Source organism: Heterodontus francisci, chromosome 16 (genome assembly GCF_036365525.1).
Source record: "Heterodontus francisci isolate sHetFra1 chromosome 16, sHetFra1.hap1, whole genome shotgun sequence".
Taxonomy (NCBI): Eukaryota; Metazoa; Chordata; class Chondrichthyes; order Heterodontiformes; family Heterodontidae; genus Heterodontus; species Heterodontus francisci.
Genome location: NC_090386.1, coordinates 85,999,518 through 86,026,500, shown reverse-complemented (window position 1 = coordinate 86,026,500; position 26,983 = coordinate 85,999,518). Strand labels below are relative to the sequence as shown.

The following is a 26,983-nucleotide window of genomic DNA, read 5'->3' as shown; positions in this document are numbered from 1 at the left end:
CCTCCAGCCCTAAAATCCTCAGAGAACTCTGCGCTCCTCCAATTCTGACCTCTTGTGCATTCTCGATTTTCTTTGCTCCACCATAGCAACTACCTTGACCCTACGTTCTGGTATTCCTTCCCTAAACCTTTCTGTCTCTCTATCTTTCCCTCCTCCTTCAAGACACATTTAAAACCATCCTCTTTACCAAACTTTTGATCACCTGTCCTAATATCTTCTTATGTGGCTCATTATCAAATATTATTTGATAGAGCTCCTGAGCAGTGCCTTGGGACACTTTACTACATTAAAGGTGCTTTTTAAATTCAAGTTGTTGTTGCATCTCGCAGCCCGATCTGAAACCAGAGTTACACTTAGAGGCACAATAGAAATAGAAGGGTCATTTCTTTGTGATCTGAAGAGCAATAACACATTTGTGCGTGTACAGTAATGTAGAAATGAGGGCAAGTCACGATATTGTAGATCCTCCAATCAGCCAATCTGCTGAAGGAATGGGGTTATGGGGTTAAATTTCTGTGGACGTTCTCCTGATCGTCCGCCAAAACTTCAACAGAACCTCCGGAAAAAAGCCATTTGTCTGGGGTTTATGGATCTTCCACTGAGATCACAGCAATCGGGAGAACCCTTACCATATATTTAATCCATATCATCTGTGCTTGCAGTGTTTGCTGATTTCAACTGGGATAATGAGTTACTGAATCACTGCTTCTTGATGTGGAACATAGGAATCTAGGGGATAAATTCGGGGCGGCACAGTGATTAGCACCGCAGCCTCACGCTCCAGCAACCCGGGTTCAATTCTGGGTACTGCCTGTGCGGAGTTTGCAAGTTCTCCCTGTGACCGTGTGGGTTTTCGCCAGGTGCTCCGGTTTCCTCCCACAACCAAAGACTTGCAGGTTGATAGGTAAATTGACCATTGTAAATTGCCCCTAGTATAGGTAGGTGGTAGGGGAATTGAGGGAAGATGGGGATGTGGTAGGACTATGGGATTAATGTAGGATTAGTATAAATGGGTGTTTGATGGTCGGCACAGACTCGGTGGGCCGAGGGGCCTGTTTCAGTGCTGTATCTCTAAATAAATAAATAGGAAATGGGAGCAAGAATAGGCCATTTGGCCCCTCGAGCCTGCTCCGCCATTCAACTAGATCATGGCTGATCATCTACCTCAACGCCGTTTTCCCACACTATTCCCATATCTCTTGATATCTTTAATATCTAGAAATCTGTCGATCTCTGTCTTGAATATACTCACCAACTGAGCCTCCACAGCCCTCCGGGGTAGAGAATTCCAAAGATTCACCATCCTTTGAGTAAAGAAATTCCTCCTCATCTCAGTCCTAAATGGCCTACCTATTACTTTGAATGTGTATCACCCTGGTTCTAGACTCCCCCCACCCAGGGGAAACATCCTTCCTGCATCTACCTTGTTGAGCCGTGTAAGAATTCTGTCTGCCTCAATGAGATCACCTCTCATTTTTCTAACCTCTAGAGAATGTAGGCCCAGTCTCCTCGATCTCTCCTCCTCGGACAATCCTGCCATCCCAGGGATCAGTCAGGTGACTCTTTGGTGTACTTCCTCTATGGCAAGTATATCCTTCCTTACGTAAGGAGACTAAAACTATACACAATACTCAAGGTGTGGTCTCACCATGGTTCTTGTGACAACAACTTCAGCAATGAATAATGTTTCAAGCCACTCTACAAAATTGTACTGATGTTTCTCCAGCTGTTTGCCCTTTTGGGTCCCAGATGATTTTTTTATGTTGTTTTATTGCAGAAATTTCGAGGTTTTTTCAACCTGAATGAGACCACGGACCCCAGTAAGGACACATGTGCCATCCTCACCGTGGAGGGGCGGACGTTTCCAGTTGACATTTTTTACACTTTAAGGTACATTGCAGGGCTATGGGAAAAGAGCAGGAGGAGTGGGACTAACTGGGCAGTTCTTTTAAAGAGGTAGCACACACACAATGGGCCAAATAGCCTCCTCCTCTGCCATATCATTTTCTGATTCAATGTTTGTCTTTTAGTAACTTTGAAAGAGAATTTTACATGAAAGCCATTTAATTTGTGGGTGTATACTTCCAGTAATCTCGCTGAAATATTATTTTTCTCTATCCCCTTCATTTATTTAATGCTCCTTTCCCCTCCAGCTCCAATCAAGCTCTTCTGCTCAGTAGAAGGGCAGCATAGTTGAGCAAGGACAGACAAGGTGAGTAACGTACCCTGGCTGAATTACACAATTGACTCAAGAGAAAAGGCAATCTGGCCAGAGTTTTTCCCAGTTCACCTGTAGGACTCAGTTATTTTTTTTATTTGTTAATGGGATATCGGCATCACTGGCAAGTTCAGCATTTAATGCCCATCCCTAATTGCCCTTGAGAAGGTGATAAGCCGCCTTCTGGAACTGCAGTCCATGTGTACGTAGGTGTAGGTATACTCACAGTGCTATTAGGCAGGGATTTCCAGGATTTTGACCCAATGATAGTGAAGTAACGGCAATATAGTTCCAAGTTAAGCTGGTGTGTGATTTGGAGGGGAACTTGCAGGTGATCGTGTTCCTACACTGCCATTGTCCTAGGTGGTAGAGGTCGTAGGTTTCGAAGGTGCTGTTGAAGGAGCCTTGGCAAGTTGCTGCAGTGTACCTTGTAGATGATACTCACTTCTATGTGCTGGTGATGGAGGGAGTGACTATTTAAGGTGGTGGATGGGGTGTTGATCAAGTGGGCTGCTTTGCCCTGGATGGTGTCGAGTTTCATGAGTGTTGTCGGAGCTGCACTGATCCAAGCAAGTGGAGAGTATTCCATCACACTCCTGACTTGTGCCTTGTAGATAGTGGACAGGCAGTGGGGAGTTAGGAGGTGAGTTACTCATTGCAGAATTCCCAGCCTCTGACTTGCTTTTTGAAGCTAGAGTATTTATGTGGCTGGTCCAGTTCAATGGATCAATGGTAACCCCCAGGATGTTGCTGGTTGGAGATGGTCATTACCTGACACTTGTGTGGCACGAATGTTACTTGCCAATATTCAGCCCAAGCCTGAATGTTGTCGAGCTCTTGCTGCCCACGGGCACAGACTGCTTCAATATCTAAGGAGTTAAAAATAGTACTGACCACTGTGCAATCATCAGCAAACATCCCCACTTCTTATCTTATGATGAGGGAAGGTCATTGATGTAGCAGCTGAAGATGGTTGGACCCGAGGAACTCCTGCAGTCATGTCCTGAGGTGATTGGTCTCGAACAACCAAACCATCTTCCTTTGTACTAAATATGACTGCAGCCAGTGGAGAATTTTCCCCTTGATTGCCATTGACTTCAATTTTTCTAGGATTCTTTGATGTCAAGGGCAGTCGTAGAATTGGAACAGCACAGAAGGAGGCCATTTGGCCCGTTGTGTCCATTCCAGCCCTCTAAGAACTATTCAGATAGTCCCACTCTTCTGCCTTTTCTATATAGCCCTACAAATATTTTCTCTTCAGATAACTATCCAGTTCTGTTTTTTGAAGGCCTCAATCGAATCTGCCTCCACCACACTCTCAAGTTGTGAATTCCAGATCCTAACCACTCACTGCGTTTAAAAAAAAGTTTATCCTCATGTCGCCTCTGGTTCAGTCACTCTCATCTTGCCAAAACATGATGCTTGTGGAAACCTGAGTACACTAACCAGTTGAGGCCAGGTTTGCGTTCTGAACTTGAGCAATGAAGCAATCAGGTTGCGCAACACCACATCTTGCTTAATTAATTTCTCTTCCTCCCCACCCCCACCATTTTCCTTTCTTCCAGAGCTGTACTCACCCAGACCGAGAGAACTAGCAAAACTAGGCTTTTTGAAGCTTCGCCTGAAGGAAAGCAACTCCTTAGACAAAAATTCTAGTGGCTGGTTTCATGATCTGGGAATAATTTTGCTCTTTACTCTCTCAGTTTGAGTGTAGTGTGATTATGGGAAATAACTTAAGAATGAGTAGGGTTAAGGTGATTTACAAAAACTTTACTTCAAAAACAAATTACCCACTTCACTATAGTTAAATAACAAAAGTTCAGTTCCTTACTTTTGGTTTCAACTTGCTTATTAACAGCATTTTGGGGATTATTAATTTCTGGAGAAACACTTGGCAGGCAGGCAGGCTAGATGGTTTGATGAAATGACCAAGTATTAGCATTATAACCTTTGCAATGAATCTGTGCAGGGATTGGAACTTATGGAGTGCCCTGGTGACCACCTCCTGAGTGAGAGAGAAAGGAGAGGGCAAGATAGAAATATTCTCCAAACTCTTCCTGTGCTGCCTGAATTAGACACATGGGGATATTTAAGAATCCTAAGTTAACTTTTTCCCTGAATAAGAACATAAGAAATAGGAGCAGGATTAGGCCATTACAGCTCCTGAGCCTGCTTTCCCATTCAATAAGATCTTCTGCCTCAACTCCATGTTCCTGCCCTGTCCCCATATCCCTTGATTCTTTTAATGCCCAAGAATCTATTGATCTTAATCTTGAATGTACTCAACAATTGAGTATCCACAGCCCTCTAGGGTAGAGAATTCTAAAGATTCACAACCCTCTGATTGAAGAAATTTCTCCTTATCTGGGTCCTAAATGGCTGACTCCTTCCCCTGAGACCATGCAGCCTAGTTCTACAATCTTCACCTTCCCCAAAGGCTAGCACTTGGCATCTGTTTGGTACCTCTGTACTCTTTCCACATCTGTCAAGAAACACTAGGAACATAATGCGACGGAGAATTATACCTGCATCGACTTAAGCATGCAATCTAGACTTCATTACGGTACCGAGAGAATGCTGACTTTTAGAAGATAGAGCGAGCTTGCCCTCTCAGATAGAAATATACAATCCTATAGCACTTTTCAAAGAAGAGAATTTCTGCTGGGATCCTGACCAATATTTATTCCTCAGGTTGAGAGCGGCACAGTGGCGCAGTGGTTAGCACCGCAGCCTTACAGCTCCAGCGACCCGGGTTCAGTTCTGGGTACTGCCTGTGCAGAGTTTGCAAGTTCTCCCTGTGACCGTTTGGGTTTCCGCCGGGTACTCCGGTTTCCTCCCACAGCCAAAGACTTGCAGGTTGATAGGTAAATTGGCCATTGTAAATTGCCCCTAGTGTAGGTAGGTGGTAGGAGAATTGCGGGGATGTGGTAGGGAATATAGGATTAATGTAGGATTAGTGTATAAATGGGTGGTTGATGGTTGGCACAGACTCGGTGGGCCGAAGGGCCTGTTTCAGTGCTGTATAACTCTCTATGACTCTAAGTAGCAAACAGATTATCTGGTCAGTTATCTCGTTTCAGTTTGTGGGACTTTGCTGAGCACGAAAGTTATAAAACAGAAAGTGCTGGAGTTAATGTTTCAGGTCTGTGACCTTTCGTCAGATAACTTTGGGACATCCTGTGATCATGAAAGGTGTTAAATAAATGCAAATTCTTTCCTCCTTTCTTTCATTTCCAGCTATGTTCCCTCACCCACCCAATTGCCGAAGTGTTATTTCAATTTTATTTTCCTTTCAATGTGTTACATTTCCCCCATTCTACATGATTCTCTAATGGAGCATGTCAACAAGCAGGAGGTGCTGCAGAGTAAATGCGGGTGACTCATTCTCCACTTTAACCCCTGCTCTGCTTAGTGCTTATTTCTAGGGCAAAGCCAGGATCAGGAGTCTGACATGGGTGGGGAAGTGCGGGATGGGAGGTTTGGGGCTATCACAGACACAACTTGTTTCTTTCTACTTTGTCACTAAATTCCACACAAAGCTTTTCAAACTTTAACTGTTGTAATTTTGTTTTCTTTTGTGTCCTCAGCCCAGTTCCCGATTATGTGAAAGCTACAGTGGACACAGTTACAAAAATTCACCAGAGTGAGACTGATGGGGATATCCTGGCATTTCTGACTGGCCAGGTACTGTTTTCCCTGTTTGTTTAAGTGTTTTCTTATGGCTTGTCAGTCAGTTGGAGAAGGTATGAGAAGGATGTTGAGAAAGAAGTTGGCAACCTGGGTCTTGTGGCCTCTGAAGGAATGGCAATATTGTTATAGTTCAGGTTTCGTGGGGCACTATGCTAACCCCCTAAGCACACTGACTTTGTAAAACTTGCAGTGTTCCTCCCAATAACTTTTTTGGCCAGTGTTCTCCCCTCTTTATCGCTTTTGAAGGTTTGCTAGATACTGTTACGCGGTTGCCCGCCAGGATTTTGGTCAAGCAGCCATTGTTGATGTGTGAGTGTCAACAAGCTATTTGAAACATGGGTGATCACAGCCGAGTCTGATCCTGTTCTCACTGGCTTACCGGCGCTTTCAGTGGGGCACTGGAGAGTGACGAGAGCAGGAGGCCTGACCGATGCTCCTCTCCTAGGTCCAGGCGTTCATTCTCCAGGTATTCATTCTCAGAATAAGGAGGGGAGGCGGTGGCATAGTGGTATTGTCACTGGACTAGTAACCCAGAGACCCAGGGTATTGCTCTGGGGACATGGGCTCAAATCCCACCACAGCAGAAGGTGGAATTTGAATTCAATTAATAAATCTGGAATTAAAAGCTAGTCTAATTGTCGATTGTTGTAAAAACCCATCTGGTTCACTAATGTCCTTTAGGGAAGGAAAGCTGCTGCTGTCCTTACCTGGGCCTGGTCTGGCCTACATGTGACTCCAGACCCACAGCAATGTGGTTGACACTTAGATGCCCTCTGAAATGGCCTAGGAAGCCACTCAGTTGTATCTAACCGCTACAAAGTCAATAAAAAGGAATGAAACTGGACCGACCACCCGGCACCGGAAACAACAACGGCAAACCCAGCCCTGTCGACCCTGCAAAGTTCTCCTTACTAACATCTGGGGGCTTGTGCCAAAGTTGGGAGAGCTGTCCCACAGACTAGTCAAGCAACAGCCTGACATAGTCATACTCACGGAATCATACCTTACAGACAATGTCCCAGACACTGCCATCACCATCCCCGGGTATGTCCTGTCCCACCGGCAGGACAGACCCACCAGAGGTGGTGGCACAGTGGTATACTGTAGGGAGGGAGTTGCCATGGGAGTCCTCAACATCGACTCTGGACCCTATGAAGTCTCATGGCATCAGATCAAACATGGACAAGGAAACCTCCTGCTGATTACCACCTACCACCCACCCTCGGCTGATGAGTCAGTACTCCTCCATGTTGTACAGCAATTGGAGGAAGCACTGAGGATGGCGAGGGCACAAAATGTACTCTGGGTGTGGGACTTCAATGTCCATCACCAAGAGTGGCTCGGTAGCACCACTACAGACCAAGCTGGCCGAGTCCTAAAGGACATAACTGCTAGACTGGGTATGCGGCAGGTGGTGAGGGAACCAACAAGAGGGGAAAACATACTTGACCTCATCCTCACCAATCTGCCTGCTGCAGATGCATCTATCCATGATAGTATTGGTAAAAGTGACCAACGCACAGTCCTTGTGGAGACGACGTCCCACCTTCACATTGAGGATACCCTCCATCGTGTTGTGTGGCACTACCACCGTGCTAAATGGGATAGATTTCGAACAGATCTAGCAATGCAAAATTGGGCATCCATGAGGCTCTGTGGGCCATCAGCAGAATTGTACTCAACCACAATCTGTAACCTCATGGCCCGGCATATCCCCCACTTCACCATTACCATCAAGCCAGGAGACCAACCCTGGCTCAATATGCAGGAGGGCATGCCAGGAGTAGCACCAGGCATACCTCAAAATGAAATGTCAACCTGGTGAAGCTGCAACACAGGACAATCTGCGTGCCAAACTGCGAAGGCAGCATGCGATAGACAGAGCTGAGCGATCCCATAACCAATGGATCAGATCTAAGCTCTGCAATCCTACCAAATCCAGCCGTGAATGGTGGTGGACAATTTAACAAGTAACTGGAGGAGGTGGCCCAGCACATCAGTGCGAAAGATAAGGCTGAAGCATTTGCAACAATCTTCAGCCAGAAGTGCCGAGTTGGTGATCCATCTCGGCCCCCTCCTGAAGTCCCCAGCATCACAGATGCCAGACTTCAGCCAATTCGATTCACTCCGCGTGATATCAAGAAACGACTGAAGGCACTGGATACTGCAAAAGTTATGGGCCCTGACAATATTCAGGCAATAGTACTGAAGACCTGTGCTCCAGAACTTGCCGTGTCCCTAGCCAAGCTGTTCCAGTACAGCTACAACACTGGCATCTACCCTGCAATGTGGAAAATTGCCCAGATATGTCCTGTACACAAAAAGCAGGCCGCTCCAACCTGGCCAATTACTGCCCCATCAGCCTACTCTCAATCATCAGTAAAGTGATGGAAGGTGTCATCAACAGTGTCATCAAGGGGCACTTGCTTAGCAATAACCTGCTCAGTGACGCTCAGTTTGGGTTCCGCCAGGGCCACTCAGCTCCTGACCTCATTACAGCCTTGGTTCAAACATGGACAAAAGAAATGAACTCAAGAGGTGAGGTGATAGTGACTGCCCTTGACATCAAGGCAGCATTTGACTGAGTATGGCATCAAGGAGCCCTAGCAAAACTGAGGTTAATGGGAATCAGGAGGAAAACCCTCTGTTGGCTGGAGTCATACCTAGCGCAAATGAAGATGGTTGTGGTTGTTGGGGGTCAATCATCTAAGATCCAGGACATCACTGCAGGAGTTCCTCAGGGTAGTGTCCTAGGCCCAACCATCTTCAGCTGCTTCATCAATGACCTTCCTTCAATCATAAGGTCAGAAGTGGGGATGCTCGCTGATGATTGTACAATGTTCAGCACCATTCGTGACTCCTCAGATACTGAAGCAGTCCATATAGAAATGCAGCAAGACCTGGACAATATCCAGGCTTGGGCTGATAAGTGGCAAGTAACATTTGCACCACACAAGTGCCAGGCAATGACCATCTCCAACAAGAGAGAATCTAACCATCTCCCCTTGACATTCAACGGCATTACCATTGCTGAATCCTCCACTATCAACATCCTAGGGGCCACCATTGACCAGAAACTGAACTGGATTGGTGATATAAATACCATGGCTACAAGAGCAGTTCAGAGGCTAGGAATCCTGCGGCGAGTAACTCACCTCCTGACTCCCAAAGCCTGTCCATCATCTACAAGGCACAAGTCAGGAGTGTGATGGAATACTCTCCACGTACCTGGATGGGAGCAGCTTCAACAACACTCAAGAAGCTCGACACCATCCAGGACAAAGCAGCCCGCTTGATTGGCATCCCATCTACAAACATTCACTCCCTCCACTACCGACGCACAGTGGCAGCCGTGTGTACCATCTACAAGATGCACTGCAGCAATGCACCAAGGCTCCTTAGACAGCACCTTCCAAACTCGCGACCTCTACTAACTAGAAGGACAAGGGCAGCAAATACATGGAAACACCACCACCTGCATGTTCCCCTCCAAGTCACGCCCCATCCTGACTTGGAACTTTTTCGCCGTTCCTTTACTGTCGCTGGGTCAAAATCCTGGAACTCCCTTCCTAACAGCACTGTGGGTATACCTACCCCAAATGGACTGCAGCGGTTCAAGAAGGCAGCTCACCACTCACCACCACCTTCTCAAGGGCAATTAGGGATGGGCAATAAATGCTGGCCTAGCCAGCAACACCCACATCCCATGAATCAATAAAAAAAAAATTCTCAGAATGTGGATGTTACTGACAAGACTGGTATTTATTCCCCATAACTAGTTGCCCTTGAGAAGGTGGTGGGTCGTCTTCTTAAACCACAGCAGTCCATGTGGCGGTGGTGATTCGCACAGTGCAGTTTAAGTCAGGAGTTCCAGGCATTTGACTCAGTGATAATGAAGGAACGGTGATTATATGTCCAAGTCGGGATGGTATGTAACTTGGAGGTGATGATGTTCTCATGCACCTGCTACCTTCATCCTTCCAGATGAAGAAGATCATAGGTTTGTGAGTTGCTGTTGAAGAATCAGTGCCAAGTTGCTGCAGTGCATCCTGTAAATGGTACACGCTGCAGCCCCTGTGCACTGATGGTGGAGGGAATGGATGTTTAAATTGGTGGATAGGGTGCCAATCAAGTGGACTGCTTTGTAGCAAAGTTATCACTAACAGCTAATTCAGCACTGACCTGTGGTCAAATCTGTTCTGTATGACTCAGCTACCAGTTAACCTCACTGAACCATTAGGCGAGCTGGCTTCTTATGGTATCCTGCATTGAATAAGAACATAAGAAATAGGAGCAGGAGTAGGCCATTCAGTCCCTCGAGCCTGCTCCGCCATTCAATAAGATCATGGCTGATCTGATTGTGGCCTCAACTGCACTTTCCTGCCTGTCCCCCATAATCCTTGTTCCCTTTGTGGATCAAAAATCTGTCTAACTCAGCCTTGAATATATTCAATGACCCAGCCTCCACTGCTGTCTGGGGTAGAGAATTCTAAAGATTAGTGACCCTTTGAGAGAAGAAATTCTTTCTCATCTCCAGCTTAAAAGGGAGACCTCTTATTCGGAAACTATGCCCCTGAGTTCGAGATTCCCCCATGAGAATATATTATGTACACCAGACGAGGAGCGAGATGCACTAGTTGGCTACCTGTTTGCAGTATCTGGCAGAGGTAGTGCATGATAACAAATTCAATTGCTCTGAAAAACTAGAGTCTGCAGAGTCCATTGATTTTTCAGTTGTGAAGGCTGGTTCCTGATAAGGTTTGTTGCTAGGCAACCATATGATATTTGCTACCTCTAGATCTCCATTGACGGAAAGAATGGAACCAGTGGCAACATCCTATGCTGCCTTAAAGGGGAAAGCAATTCTGTGGGTAAATATCATTACTGGCAGGATACTTTCCCCTTTAAGTCATTATCGGCTTCACCATAAAGAATATGTGGGCCCTGTTTCTTCTCGGTAATCCTCACTCATTGACTTTATGGGTTAAAGTAAGTAGCGACTGTCTTGTATCCTGGATCCAACTAAAATACAAAACTAGTCACACTACATCAACAAATCGTTTTGATAAAATTAATGGTGTGTGTAATTGCTCTGAGTGCTCAGAATTGATTCAACAAACTGTTTGCATTAGAATTTTAAAAATTATAGTATATATTTTTGATTGCAGTAGCACTAGTTATTGATAATGCACTATTTAAATCTGTCTGATTTTCTCCCCTCCTTTACTGCGGGTGCTGATTCATGCTTGAGAATTTTTCCACAGATGCTGCCATGTCTCTGGTACCTCAACCAAGTGACCATTCGTTATGTGTAAATTGAGATAGTGAGCTTTGGTAATCTTTTTGAATGCGGGGTCATTGGGGCTGAGGCCTAACTTGCTTTGCTTGATGTCCACACATAAGTAGTTATAGCAGTATTTTTTTTATTTTATTTTATTTATTTTTATTTAGAGATACAGCACTGAAACAGGCCCTTCGGCCCACCGAGTCTGTGCCGACCATCAACCACCCATTTATACTAATCCAATACTCCTACCACATCCCCACCTGTTCCGATATTTCCCTACCTATACTCGGGGCAATTTATAATGGCCAATTTACCTATTAACCTGCAAATCTTTGGCTGTGGGAGGAAACCGGAGCACCCGGCGAAAACCCACGCAGACACAGGGAGAACTTGCAAACTGCACACGGGCAGTACCCAGAATTGAACCCGGGTCGCTGGAGCTGTGAGGCGGCGGTGCTAACCACTGCGCCACTGTGCCGCCCACAGTAGTTGCTAGATTGCAGTCAGGAGTGGCAGATGTTAATTGTATAGCAATTGTGCTTAATTATATGCAGATGGAGGGCATTAATTGGGGTCTCGCTTGAGCAGATATAAAGAAACACTTACTGAAACTGTCGTGTGATTGAGTTAGGAGGTGTGTGCTTGTAATGTTTCACTCTGTAAAGAAATGTAAGACTGAGTAAAGACTGGCTCCAGTATCATCCATCACCAACTGGCTTTCCAGAATGGAACAACAGATGTTACTGATTGGTTGTGGTCATGCCCCCCACAACCTCAGCTGAGATACCCAGTCTCTGCTGTCCTAACCAGTTTCAGTCAGGATGGCAATAGAGAACTACAGTCAGCCTCAACTACTCTTGGGCTAAGGAGGGGCAAATCACATTGAGTTTCCAACTCTTGACTAGTTCCCAGTAGTCCCTATGGGAAAATGCACTACCGATGTTGTGTGAGGACAGGATAGCACTCGGTGAGGGGACACCTATGGGGAATACCCTGCCAATACTCACTGGCTGTTTGACTAATTTATTGGAGTTCTTTGAGGAAGTAACAAACAACATGGATAAAGGGGTACCTGTGGATATGCTATATGTAGATTTCCAGAAGGCATTTGACAAGGTGTCACATCAAAGATTACTAAGCAAAATAAGAGCTCATGGTGTTGGGGGGTACCATTGGGTTAGGGTTAGATACAGGATTGGTTAGCTAACAGGAAATGGAGAGTCGGCATAAATGGGTGATTTTCAGGTTGGCAAGATGTGACAAGTGATGTGCCACAGGGATCAGTACTGGGACCTCAACTATTTACAATTTATATCAATGACTTAGATGAAGGGACCGAATGTATGGTTACTAACTTTGCTGATGACACAAGGATAGGCAGGAAAGTAAGTTGTGAAGAGAACATAAGGAGTCTGCAAAGGGACTTAGATAGGTTAAGTGAGTGGGCAAAAATTTGGCAAATTGAGTATAATGTGGGAAAATGTGAACTTATCCACTTTGGCCGGAAGAATAGTAAAGCAGCATATTATTTAAATCAAGAGAGATTGCAGAACTCTGAGGTACAGAGGGATTTGGGTGTCCTGGTACATGAATCACAAAAGGTTGGTATTCAGTCACAGCAAGTGATTAGGAAGGCAAACGAAATGTTGTTGTTTATTGCATGGGGAATGGAATATAAAAGTAGGGATGTTTTACTACAGTTGTATAGGGTATTGGTGAGACGACATCTGGAGTACTGTGTACAGTTTTGGTCTCCTTATTTAAGAAAGGATATAAATGTGTTAGAGGCAATTCAACTGATACCTGGGGTGGTTGGGTGTTATCTTACGAAGAAAGGTTGGACAGGTTTTGGACTTTAGAAGAATGAGAAGTGATCTTATTGAAACATATAAGATCCTCAGGGGACTTGACAGGATGGATGCTGAAAGGATGTTTCCCCCTTGTGGGAGTGACTAGAACTAGGGGGCACAGTTTAAAAATCAGGGGTTGCCCATTTAAGACTGAGATGAGGAGAAATTTGTTCTCTGAGGGTTGTGAGTCTTTGGAACTCTCTTCCCCAGAGAGTGATGGAGACATGATCATTGAATATTTTTAAGGCAGAGGTAGATAAATTCTTGACTAACAAGGACGTCAAAGGGTACCGGGGATAGGCGGGAAAGTGGAGTTGAGGCCACAATCAGATCAGCCATGATCTTATTAAATGGCAGAGCAGGCTCGAAGGGGCTGAATGGCCTACTCCTCCTCCTAATTCATATGTCTAGGCTTACATGTGAAAATAAGGATGAGATAACAGGCAGGTGTTCGAGACCCTTCAAACATCACCTCAACATGAGTTAAGAAAATGTGGAAATTGATGCAACGAGTCTTCTTCCATTAACTGAAAGGAGTTTTGAAGATCTGAAACAATTGAGTTTTAGGATATAAAAATCAATTTTAATCTTCAATTTATAAAAGTAAATAGCAGCTCTCTTAGTCATGATGAAATGTGTTTTGACTAGAGAACCTTTAATTTTCATTACTGTGACACATTTATTTATTTTGAGTCACATTTACTTCATTTATAGATCATACAGACAGCCTCTCAGTGGCAAAATGTGAGGTAATAGATGTATATCCTTCAGGCCATGTGGCTTTAATTTGCTCTGTGCATTCTTAACACATTTGTTTAAATTTATGTTAATACAGTTGTTGGCCTGTTTATTTTGAATATGATAACCCAGACAGGAATTAATGCGACTGCTTTAATAGCCAATCCAAAAATAGAACACAGAGAGAAGTAAAGATATTGGTGTTAGGTAGATGAAAAAAAAGAGACAGAACAGAATGAGTACGAGGAAGTAAAATAGCCACAATTTTGTACTGGTTTCAATTATCTTTAACGTGGTGGATATAGGGAGATGCACAGCAACACCAGTAATTGCATTGAAATTCCTTTTCTGTCATATTTTCTTTCTGCAGGAGGAAGTGGAGCTGGTGGTTTCCATGGTGATAGAGCAGGCCCGTGTTCTTTCCCGCAGTGGGATGAAAAAGCACCTTCGTGTTCTCCCTATGTACGCAGGGCTGCCTTCCAGTGAACAGATGAAAGTCTTTGAAAGAATATCCCCCAACTGCAGGAAGGTGGGATTGCACGCACAGGTTTCTTGTTAGAAATGGCTAGCAGTTCCCAGTCACTTCATTATATTTGTCAAAATCTGTCCTGAGATGAGTAACTTCAATCAGGGTGAGAGTGGACAAATTGCTGTTGGCCTCTGAGCTAGTGAGTGGAAAATCAGCCACCATTTCTGTTCTTAGTTGCTATATAAGACTGTGGGTATCAGGAGAGGACAGAATCAACTTGATGGTGATGCTTTCTATGGTCGAATGGTCTGCCTACACTCACTGACGAGGGTAATACATGAAGAATGTCTGAGGTACTAAGCGTTCTTTACACCATACCCTGTCAAGGAGCCAACATTTTTAAAGAAAGAGTTTGCATTTACATATCATCCTTTATGTCCTCAAACGGTTTAGAGCCAAATAATTCTTTTTTAACTGTTGTTATGTTGGGAAATGCAACAGCCAACTTGCACACAGCAAAGTCCCATGAAGAGCAACGAGATAATGACGAGTTAATCTGTTTCGGTGGTATTGGTTGAGGGATTACTATTGGCTTATATTTGAGAACTCTTCTGCCCTCTTTGAGAAGATCTCTGGGATCTTTTATGATCAGGCAGATAGGAACTCAGTTTTAACACCGCCTCAAAAAAAATGCTACCTCTGTGCAGCACTCCCACAGGGCTACATTGAATTTTCAGCCTAGATTATGTGCTCGAGTCCTGACGTGGGGCTTGAACTCCGAGGTGAGAGTACTGTGCTACCACTGCACTGATTCAGTTGCACATTTAACAGGCAGGTTAGGTGAGCGTCAGAATTATTTTAAATTAATACAAATTGCGGGCAATGTCTCACCTGTGTAGAGTCGGACGCACTTAGGAGAGTAGCAGAGTAAAAAGCTGAGGGAAAAGTTAATGGATAACCGCACAATCTACAAAAAATAGATTCTTTAAAAAATTATTTCCTGTATGCAGCAAGCCAAGTGGTTTGTTCCTAAATGTAACCTACACTGTGTACACAGTATTCTGTGGCGCAGTACTTCACTGTGCCAGCACATGGCACTGTCCCCTTCTTTCATCTTTTACAGTGAGGAAAAACAGTAGAAAATCCTAATTATACGACGCAGAACAGGCCATTCGACCTGTCATGCCTGTGCTAGCTCTTTGGAAGAGCTATCCAATTAACACACTCCCCTAGCTCTTTCTCCATAGCCCTGCAAAGGTTTTCCTTTTTATGTACGTATCCAATTTCCTTTTGAAAGTTACTATTGAATCTGTTGCCACCACCCATTCAGGCAGTGCATTCCAGATTGTAACAACTCGCAGTGTGAAGACAATTCTCTTCATCTCCCCTCTGATTCTTTTGGCAGTTAACTTAAAGTGTGTCCTCTGGTGACTGAATTATGAAGGGTTTTGATAGAGTAAATAGTGAGAAACTGTTTCCAGTGGCAGTTTCACTTTATTTGCTCAATCAAAACCCTTCATAATTTTGAACATCTCTATTAAATCTCCCCTTAACTTTCTCTGCTGTAAGGAAAACAACCCCAGCTTCTCTAGTGTCTCCATATAATTGAAGTTCTTCATCCCTGGTATAATTCTAGTAAATCTTCTCTGCATCCTCTCCAAGGCCTTGACATCCTTTCCGAATTGTGGGTAGCAGAATTGGACACAGTACTCCAGCTGAGGCCTAACCAGTGATTTATAAAGATTTAACATAGCTTCTGTTCTTCTGTAAAGGTACAGCACTGGTTATATATTCCTTCATTTCTCTCTGCAGATAGTGGTGGCCACAAACATTGCAGAAACCTCAATCACTATTAATGGGATTGTTTTTGTCATCGATTGTGGCTTTGTGAAGCTGAGAGCCTACAATCCCAGAACAGGCATCGAATCCCTTGTGGTAACCCCTGTCTCCCAGGCATCTGCAGCTCAGCGAGCAGGACGCGCTGGTCGAAATCGCTCTGGAAAATGCTTCAGACTGTGCACAGGTGAGAAAGTATCTGTAGGTAATGTTCATTTAAAGCAATCCTGAAGCTCACCTGATATGACAGTTAGATGTGCACCTGAGCCTTACAGGGCAGGAGGAATAATAAGTAGTATTTATATAGCGCCTCCAATGTAGGAAAACCTTCCAAGGTGCTTCACAGGATCGTTGCAAGACAGAACTTGACACCGAGCTTCATAAAGAGATATTAGAACACGTGATCAAAAGCTTAGTCAAAGAGGTAGGTTTTAAGAAACTTCTTAGAGGAGAGTGCAGTGGAGAGGTTAGGGAGAAAAATTCCAGAGCTTAGGGCCTAGACAGCTGAAGGCACAGCTTCCAAAAGTGAGGCGAAAGAAGTTGGTGGTACACAAGAGGCAATAATTGCTGGAACTTGGGGTTCTCAGAGGGTTGTAAGGCTGGAGGAGCTAACAGAGAATTGGACTATTTGAGTCTGGAGGAATCAAAACCATGGATGAGGGTTTCAGCAGCAGATGAGCTGAAGTGGGGGAGGCAGGCGATATTGTGGAGTTGGAGGTAGGTGGTCTTAGTGATGGAGAGGAGAGTGTGTATGTATTTTTGGTGAGAATATGATTTGGCTTGGCTGTGCTGCCTCGGTGGTAGAACATCCCAGCGACAGTCGCTGTCTTTACTCATGTATCAAGATTGGCCATTTAAAATGGGCAAGAACTGGTGCCTGTAGAATTATACCTCAGCACGAGTTTGACCTATAGTTACAAAGGAATGAGAAATTGGTTTGTGGGGTGGGAGTGTGGTTGGTGTAGTGCATAATTCTGAATAATCTACAACTTATTTCCTGCATTGACCTATTGTGACGGTCATGTACTAGATAGCTTTTTTTTAAAAAACCTTTAAAATCTTTATTCTGACCATCACCGGGCCATGGACAGTCCAAATGTAGAGGAAAAGTCCTTTTAAAAAAAAAAACCTCAAAGGCAGATTACAAAACCTGAGTATGAAGTGAAAATTCGGCAGTGCTTTAATACGAGATTTTACTATGCAGGAAAATTGTAATTAATTAATTGTGGCTACAGCAGCAGTAGCTTGGCTCAGTGATGCCAAACTGATGGATCTTTTTCAGGAGCAGGAGCCTGCTTTTTGAGGACGTCAATATCATTTGCAAAACAGTTTTTTCTTCCTTTCAATATTCACTCTTCCTCATTGGGTTCGTTGACTTTTGCTGGGTTACAGTGACACAGCCACTGACAGCCCCCAGTGCCTCGCTCTAGTTACTGTTCTTCATGTGCGAGCTTAGAAAGTGAATGTTGGCACACTGTTCAACCAGGGGGAGCAATACAGCTCAACCTCCTGACCCTTGTGCTTTCTAGTACAAGGTACTGGAGAACGATTGGGAGTGGAAATCCTTGCTGCTTTATTTCCCCTCTGTAGTCCAGGGTTCCTGAACCATGTTGTCATACCCCAACAGTAAAGCCTGGCTTGGGTATAAAATTAAAACCCAACCTGGAACGGACCTGACAACAGCCAACCTGAATCCGACCCGGGCTCGAGTCCTTAAATTTTTTTTAAATGCCCAACCCAACCCGAAAGTAACAAATATATTTTTGAAACAGAAAAAGATCATAGACTAAAGCAAAAACAGTATGAAACAAAACAGTACAGCCCAGCCCGACCTGAGTCCGAATGCTGGATGCAGAATAACAAACCCGACCCTACCCAAACCCGACACGTAGTCGGGTTCGGGTCGGGTAGCCAGGCTTTACCCAACAGTTGCTTCCGCTGAGATCAGATAAGAGAAGATTTAGTAGAGTTGTTCAAAATTGTGAATGGTTTTGATAGAGTAAATAATGAGAAACTGTTGGCATTGGCAGAAGGGTCAGCAACCAGAAGCCACGGATTTGAGGTGATTGACAAAAGAACGAGAAGTGACGTGCAGTGAGCTGTTGTGATCTGGAATGCAATACCTAAAAGAGTGGTGGAAGCAGATTCAATTGTTGACATTCAAAAGGGAATTGGATAAGAACTTGAAGGGAAAAAATACAAGGCTATGGGGAAATAGCAGGGGGGTGGGATTAATTGAATAGCATTACCAAAGAACCAACACAGGCATGATGGGCTGAATAGCCTCCTTCTGTGTTGTATGATTCTATGAACTGATCCCAGATCAGCTATTGAACTGAGGACTTTCTAGTCTTTGCGACTGAGCGCTACACTGGGTGGTGCACACACACACTCACGCACACGCTCATGCACACAAACACGCACACACATACATTCTTTACAACAAAGGCTCATTGGAAAGTGATCAGGAGAATGAAATCCTGGATGATTTCTCCTTGGCTCAGGGAAGCACTAAAGCCCATTGTCCCAACCCCACTGCTACCCAAGGCTCAGGTCAGCATGTTGAGTATCGAGTTGAAAGATGAAAGGACAAAGAAGATGTAAGCCTTCTTTCTTTCGCTGTGCATCTTGCTTGTAGACTGAGTACTATCTGAGACACGTTAAAGGTGGCTTACCCCAAGCCAGGGTGCATCTTCTTTAGCAGGGGTGTAGCCCAGCTGTTAATTTTATATGAGACCATTTGTTTAAACTTGAACCCTCCACTGCTAACTGTGTTGAAGCTTTCATATTAGGCTCTCTGAATATTCGTGCATTAGCACATTTGTAAGAAATTTCTTTGTCTGCCATTTCAATAAAGATGTTAACTTGTTTATTTTAAACTTGTTTTCACCTGTGTTAAGATAGATAAAGGAATTTCATACGAATGCTGAATGAGTTTGTATACTGATATTGTACCAATTTAAAGGTTGAAAGGAATCCCAGTGACAAAATAGCAGATTCTTCTGTCTTTATGTTACTATTTGGAACCTCGACTCTTCTTGTGTACAGCAGTTCGAATGCAGTAAACCGTCGCTTGTTGCACCCAGATTTGTGAACAGTGTGTTAAGCTATTGAAATGCCCTACCTTGTGATATTTTGTGTTCTGAGGCACGTATTGGGGATCAAAATCTGTGAAACATCTCCCCTTATTGTAGCGCTAGCTGTATACAAGAAAGTGAAAGTTCTCCTTTAGCTTTTTGAAGTTTCAACATGCAACCTGGCAGTTTGAAGTGCAGGCTTTAGAATGTTACTTGTTTCTTTTTCTATTGCTGTGCTACTTTAGAGGAAACATTTGAGAAGCTGCCAGAATCCACGGTGCCAGAGATGCAGCGCAGTAACCTTGCTCCAGTCATACTGCAGCTGAAAGCGCTGGGCATTGACAATGTGCTGAGATTCAATTTTCTGTCTGTAAGTAATTACTGTATCTCCGGCTAACGTCTATTTATTATCATGCGAATATAATCCTGTGCATGAGGCCTGCAGAACTGAAATGTGAAACTTTTGGATTAAGCCTTCCGATAGGAATTTGTCACAGCTTGTAAAATTAGGCTGAGAGTTGCTTGCTGGATTTCTAATGGTTGATTGCAAAAAGTAGCTTCGACAGAGGTTCTTTGAATCAGGAAATGGTGCAAGGTGTGAAAGCTCTATTTCCAGGGCAGCGCTTTCTTTACATTCCTGTATTAATTTAAAATTATAAAAACTTCACACAAAAATTCCACAATCAAGTGATTGCCTCAGCATTGGAGGTGCCTTCTGTCCACTGAGTCCCACATGCCACAACTGTGTGTTGATATCTTGCAGTTCTAGAGGGGTAAGGAGCATTTAAATAAAATGCTCTCATTGCAGAGGTATGTATGTCTAACCAACGTGTTACAGTCCTAAGTGGTTTCATTTGCTGAGGGTTAACAACTGTGCTAAGTAGCACATATAATACTTTTATACAAAGCACGACAAAAAACACAGAAAATGCGGAAAACACTCAGCAGGTCAGACAGCAGCTGTGGAGAGGGAAACAGAGTTAAATGCTGGGAAATACTCAGTTTAATTCTTTTTCTCTCTGCACAGATGCTGCCTGACCTGCTGAATGTTTTCCAGCATTTTCTGTTTTTATTTCAGATTTCCAGCCCCCACATTAATTTGCTTTTGTGTTATGCACTGTGCTACCAGAGAAAAAGGAACTGTTAACCATGTATAGTAATTACTGTCTATTTTAAATAAAATCCAGCGGCCACTGAGGCACAATTATTTTGTGCAAAAAGTGACCCTGGAACCTCAGCCAGTCATGATAATTATTGCAGTCTTATAGTTAAGAGTGTGAGGCATATCCTAAAATATTATAGTGAGGGTATGGGGCATATTGGAATGTTACAATGACAAGTGTGGGATATATCAGAACGTTACAGTGAAATGTGTGGCACATATCACTGTTACGCTGAGAGGTGTGGGGCATATCAGAATGTTAACAGTGAAATGTGTGGAATATATCAGTATTATGGTGATCGAAGCAGAACATATCAGGAAGTGTTACAATGAGGAGTGTGAAGCATATCAGAGTGCGATGGTGAGGACATTATTAAATTAAGACGCAACAGAGAAAAAAAATCCTGTTACTTTTTGTAAATGTAAGAATCCTGTACCTTTTTTTTATTTGTTCATGGGATGTGGGCATCACAGGCTAGGCCAGCATTTATTGCCCATTTCTAATTGCCCTTGAACTGAGAGGCTTGCTAGGCCATTGAATAGGGCATTTTACGAGTCAACAACATTGCTATGGATCTGGAGTCACATGTAGGCCAGACCAGGTAAGGACGGCAGATTTCCTTCCCTAAAGGACATTATTGAACCAGATGGGTTTTTACAACAATCGACAATGGTTTCATGGTCACCATTAGACTAGCTTTTTTAATTCCATATTAATTGAATTCAAATTTCACCATCTGTTGTGGTGGAATTTGAACCCATGTCCCCAGAGCACTACCCTGGGCTTTTGGATTACTAGTACAGTGACATTACCACTATGCCACCGTTTGTATAACAGACTTTGAGTATGGGTATGCTATATAAATTATGGGGTTGTAATAGCCATGCAAAAGTCAAACACCTAATGTCCTTTGTTCTGTTCACAGCCTCCCCCAGCCCAGTCAATGGTCCAGGCACTAGAACTGCTTTATGCACTAGGAGGTAAGGATAAATTTGTTTTCAGGACTTCTGACAAAATTCACCTTCTCTGTAGGCAGTCTTTCAAAAGAAGTGGGTAAAGATTCTTCTAGCTATAGAACATACACCCAACATGGAATTCAGTGCATTCTTTTGGTTTTGATAATTAGCTTCTGGCACCTGCTGCCTGCCTGGTGAGGACTGAAACTCACACTTGTCAGTTATCTGATGACCAACTACTGACCCTCCTTCTCGGAGGTGTGTGGGGGGTGGTGGTGAGTGAGACAAATGGAATCTGCGATGAAACAAAGCCATTTTGTCATCATTTGATTATCCATTAGTTTCCTTATTGCTGGTCACAATACATGCACTGGGTTAAAATCTATTATTGGTGCCTGCTTCCTGCAAACAACACGTTATAGCCTGGCTAATATTCGCCACACAGGGAAAAACAGAAACTTGCACAGTCCTTGATATGCGTGGGTTGCGTGTTCACATGATACCTGGGAATGGAACCTATGCAGCAGGTAATTAAAGTATTTGGCACTGATCAGTGAAGCGGGCCATTCATTAAATTTCTAGGTGATTGACATCTGTATCGAGGGCCAAGATGTGGATTGGGCCAGTGTTGGCAGCAGGGCCAATGATTCTTTTGTGCTCTCATTGATGAGCAGCTCTGTGGCCAAGAACTTACAATTGTTTGCTTACTGTAGGCTTCTCAGGCTCTGCTCAGCAATCACTCTGAAGCCAGCAGGGAGACTGAGCTTTATCAGTGCCACTATTGTAGTATTTCACCAAGTGAACAACCATGCTTTAAGGATCAATTTTATGTTAAGAGAAGCAGCTTTGTTAATTTGTCATTTTGGGGAGGATAATAAAGTTTGTAATTATTGTAAGTGTAATGTTTGTTTATGCACTTAATGTGCATTCACATTCTGAATCTTGGTCAGATAGGTTTATTTTCCATATACTGAAGGAAAGGAGGTCAGCAGTTGGCACAGGATCTATTCCGTAAACTGGAATACAGTGGCAAGGATTCACTTCTCAGTCCCTGGGTCTTGCTACATTTGCTTGGGTACAAGGCAGATAAAGCCATACTTTAATCCATGCAGGACGGGGCAGCCATTTACATTGACACTGAACCCAAGTAGTATATGTAGCATAAAACCACAAAAACATAACAGTATCTATCCTCTTTAAGGGGGAGATAGGTGCAATCTTTAGAGGGTCAAATTGACTCTAAAGGTGCAGCCACTGAAAGTACCCTAAACTCATTTAATTTATGACCCTTAAAGTAAAAGATTTCCATTCAATCTAGGCTGGATTGAACCTGGACCTCAGAAGAGTATTGCTCAGTCTCACTATGATGCTCAGTTGCCGGAGAGAAATCCTATGATCCGAATCAGACTCCAAAGCTGACTGGCATCTTTATTGCATGCCAGCTTTCCATTATGAGAGCTTATTGAAGGGAATGAGAGGCTACATTTTTTTTTCCAAGTTAGGTTTTTATTTGGAATCAAATTAATAATTAAATAAAGAGAATGATAGTCACACAGACGTAGATATGTTTTCCCCACAATTATATCACTTCATTAATTGCAGGATTTGTTCTGTGTGCCATTTGCAGGTTTGAACGATCAGTGTTTCCTTACTGACCCTCTTGGCCTACGCATGGCTGAATTCCCCCTCAATCCCATGTTTGCTAAAATGCTGCTGGAGTCAGGTAAGCCTCTGGGTCAGAAGAGTAAAGTATGATTGGTGTACTAATTAAACTGGATTGTTTGAACAAGTTCCATGACAGCTTGGGGGAACAACGAAGATGTAAGAGATGAGAGATCTGTATTCTGAATCAAAAAAAAGCTACACATTTTAACATTTATTTAGGGGAATTGATAGATTGCCAGTGTTGTTTAAAAGGTTTCCTTTAGTTTCAAAGCTCCTGTGAAGCACTTTCAGATATTTTTACATTAAAGGAACATTCGAAGGCTTTCCTAACCAGCTTCTCACCTTGTACTCTCCATATACTTCAACATATCCAAAACTATGCTGCCAATATTTCAACCTGCACCATGTCCCATTCACCCATCGCCTCTGTGCTTCCTGGCCTACATTGATTCCTGGTCCGGCAATGCCTTGAATTTGAAATACGCATCTTCATATTCAAATCTCTTCAAGACCTCACCCCTCCCTATCTCTGTAACCTCCTCCAGCCCTACAACCCTCCAAGATCACTGCATTACAATACTGACCTCTTGTGCATCCCCAATTTTCATTGCCCCACCATTGGCGGTCTTGTCTTAATCTAAGCCCCAAGTTCTGGAATTTCCTTCCTAAACCTCTCTGCCTCTTTACCTCTCTCTCTTTTCAAGACGCTCCTTAAAATCTAACTCTTTAACCCAAGCGTTTGGTCAGTTGCCCTAATATCTCCTTTTGTGGCTCGGTGTCAAATTTTGTATGATAATGTTCCTGGGCATTTCACGAGGTTGAAGGTGCTATATAAATACAAGTTGTTGTTGTAGAAGAACTGTCTGTTTCTCTGTCTCGAGGGAAAGACTGACCTTGACTAATATGTTATAGTGTCACTTCAAGGGGGTTTCCGGGCCCTGTTGAGGTGGACGACTCCCATTATTGCTGCTGACCAGCCTACCTGGAGGAAGAAGAGGAGGAAATTAATCACTCTTTGTGAGAATTCACAGTTGTGGACATTATAGGGGTGATTTTAATCCTATCCTACCTGGCAGGAAACTGATGGGATCAGGTCCACTGCCAGTTTCAACAGTCATTGGAAAGCAAGATGGAGCCAGGGTACAAAGACATTCTGAACCAGACACTGCGATGTGGATGAGCAGAATCTGATTCGTCCTTTGTTGGATGCTTTTTGTAAAGTTGTTGCTCACTCTCCCATCAGGGGAGATATTTCTACAGTTGGCCAAACCTAAGATTGAATTTGCATCCTATCTGTTTCTGAAAAAGAGAAGGGTGAGGGGGTGATCAAATAGAGAGCTTTAAAATTATGAAGGTCTTTGATAGAGTAGGCAATAACAAGATGTTTTCACTTGTGGGGGAGACCAGAACTGGGGAATGAGGAATTCAACAACAACTTGTATTTATATAGCGCCTTTAACATAGTAAAACATCCCAAGGTGCTTCACAGGAGAAATTTCTTTACCCAAAGAATTGTTAGAATGTGGAACTTGCTACTTCATGGAGTACTTGAGGCGAATAGCATAGATGCATTTAAGGAAAACACAGATAAGTACGTGAAGGAGAAAGGAATAAAAGAATATGCTGAAATAAAAAAAAACAGAAAGTGCTGGAAATACTCAGCAGGTCAGGCAGCATCTGTGGAGAGAGAAGCATAGTTAATGTTTCAGATCTGTGACCTTTCATCAGAACAGCTCTGAGTATTTCCAGCACTTTCTGTTTTTATTTCCAATTTCCGGCATCTGCAGTGTTTTGCTTTAATTAAAATAATTTGCTGATCGGGCTAGATGAAGTAGGGTAGGTGGAGGCTCGTGGAGTATAAACACCAGCACAAACTAGCTGGGCCGAATGGCCTGCTTCTGTGCTACAAATTCTATGCAATATTATGTGTCCAGTGCAACTGTGTCCTACTGCAAGCGATGCTTTTCTCCAGATCCATTTCCAAATACAGAATGGAGAACTAGTGGGTATTTGAAAATGCAGGGCTGATACTTTTACAGGCCTGGTGAAGTCTCCCTAACCACAGTGACTTGCACAGAAATGGTATTGCACAGGTATTTCAGGACCCTTAGCCTCGCCTGTGCGGCCCAAATAAATACACTAGCACTGCATGGCTCCCAGCAGCCCAGCTTACAAAATAACACTTGACATAGGCTTGTTACTTTAATTTTAACAAATCATCAATATTGCATCAGTATACAGTAAATGTGAATACAAGTTATTAAGAACCTTATGGCTGAGGTACATTGGCAAACATACACTCATGAATAGAAACTGATATGTTGGCAGTGCCTGTATGCCAATGGCCACATGCTTAGAATTTAACCGAATCTTTTCTAATTGTATTTTTTAAAAATAAAATAACTTAATCACTTTTGCATAGAAACATAGAAACAAGACATTGCATATTTTGATCGTACAAGAGGAGTCCATTGAAACATTCAGGACAGGCTGATTCGAGCTAGCAACTACCTCATCCAGGAAATGGTATGCAGTGTGATTGGGAGAAATCAGAATGTGCAGGAAAAGGGTGTTTTTTAAATAGACATGATCATCATCGTCACATTCATTTGGGACATTGTGACTAATACAGATGTGCAATGTAGGTGATAATTACTAATCTTGTCCTTTTTCTTTGAATTTGAGGAAACTTTGGTTGCTCACAGGAGATTTTGAGTATAGCGGCCATGATGCAGATACAGAATGTGTTTGTGGTGCCCCCAAGCCAGAAAAGTGCAGCGGTAGGTTTGGAAGTTTTATAAACTCTCACATTTGGGGCACCCCACTAATATTCTATAATTGAATCTCTGAGAGCAGATTGGCCTCTGCACCGTAACAAAGCAGTAATCTAGCCTAGGGGACCAAGCATTTTATTTAGAGGGAACGGGCACTGGGTTTTAATGGACAGAGCTATAATATAATTTAAGGGCTTCTGTGGAACATAAAATGTGTACGTGTATAAAATAGTTGTTTCTCACATGTCAAATGATTTAGCAATAATAGTTGAGTGAGCCGCAGAGGTCTGACTCACGTCACACATTATTTTTACATACACCACCAACTCCTGTGTGCCTTACGTATAATGCATGATTTTATGAATTTGAATCTTATTTTTATTGCCAATTACCCCCTTCCCCCAGCCCCCCCCCCCCCCCCCAACCCCACCACTCCCTGCTCACCACCTCTGTCCTTTCTTGAAGGGATTGACTCCTTGCTGGGCATGATTTACCAGGGATGAGTTATCCTCCAGCACTTCATCTGTTTTTCATGTGTGCATCTTGGCAGTGATTGACACCAGACTATTTGACTGTGGAGGGCACCACAGCCAAGCTCAATTCTGTGCTCACCCACAGTCCATGCAGCACTCCGGACAATTTCCACCTCACTCTCATAAGGGCACTGAGATCTACAGTGGTGCTTTTTTTGGCACTTCCAGCTTGGGATCAGCTAAATCAACAAAAGCAATTGAACCCAGAACCTCCTCAGTCTCCACGGTTCAGCTACTCACTTGATAAACACATTGAGGCATCAGTGGATCTCTTAAATTATTCTGAAGCTATTATGTAACAGAAGAGGTTCAAATCACGTTGCAATCCATGAGATCTGTGTGCTTTATAAATGTCATTTCAAGCTCACTGTCCTGCATTTGCTATTTTATGTACATTTACCAATTAGGTCTTTCTCTTTGTTTAAAGAAGTCCTTTTTTTCTTGTCTGTGTGCTGTGTTTCATGTTGGGTGTGCTTCTGAGGTTGAGGCAACATGCTGTAAAAGCAGGAAGCTGAAGGATTAAAGCATCACGTGATACGTCCTGTGGATGTGCATAGTTTCATTTTACAAGGGTGTACTGGTCTCTGCACACTATGTAGCACCATAAATTTACTCCTCTGTACCTAGAGAATATAAAAGCAAGACTGAGAGTTGTCTTCCTTGAGCTTGAGGGAAAAAGAATCGTCTTGGCCCAACAGACTTTTCCACGTCTTTCATTTGTCCCATT

General features: G+C 43.4%; 1 protein-coding gene across 1 annotated transcript in view; it reads left to right on the top strand.

Moving 5' to 3' along the window:
• dhx35 (DEAH-box helicase 35) overlaps nucleotides 1-26,983 on the top strand; it is a 66,170-nt gene that overhangs the window by 23,715 nt on the left and 15,472 nt on the right. Inside the window, exons 9-16 of the mRNA XM_068048516.1 lie at nucleotides 1,778-1,890; nucleotides 5,806-5,902; nucleotides 14,154-14,312; nucleotides 16,065-16,275; nucleotides 19,411-19,535; nucleotides 21,254-21,308; nucleotides 22,912-23,007; nucleotides 25,635-25,729. Of these exons, the coding sequence (XP_067904617.1) occupies nucleotides 1,778-1,890; nucleotides 5,806-5,902; nucleotides 14,154-14,312; nucleotides 16,065-16,275; nucleotides 19,411-19,535; nucleotides 21,254-21,308; nucleotides 22,912-23,007; nucleotides 25,635-25,729 (951 nt within the window). The remainder of the gene's footprint in view (nucleotides 1-1,777; nucleotides 1,891-5,805; nucleotides 5,903-14,153; nucleotides 14,313-16,064; nucleotides 16,276-19,410; nucleotides 19,536-21,253; nucleotides 21,309-22,911; nucleotides 23,008-25,634; nucleotides 25,730-26,983) is intronic.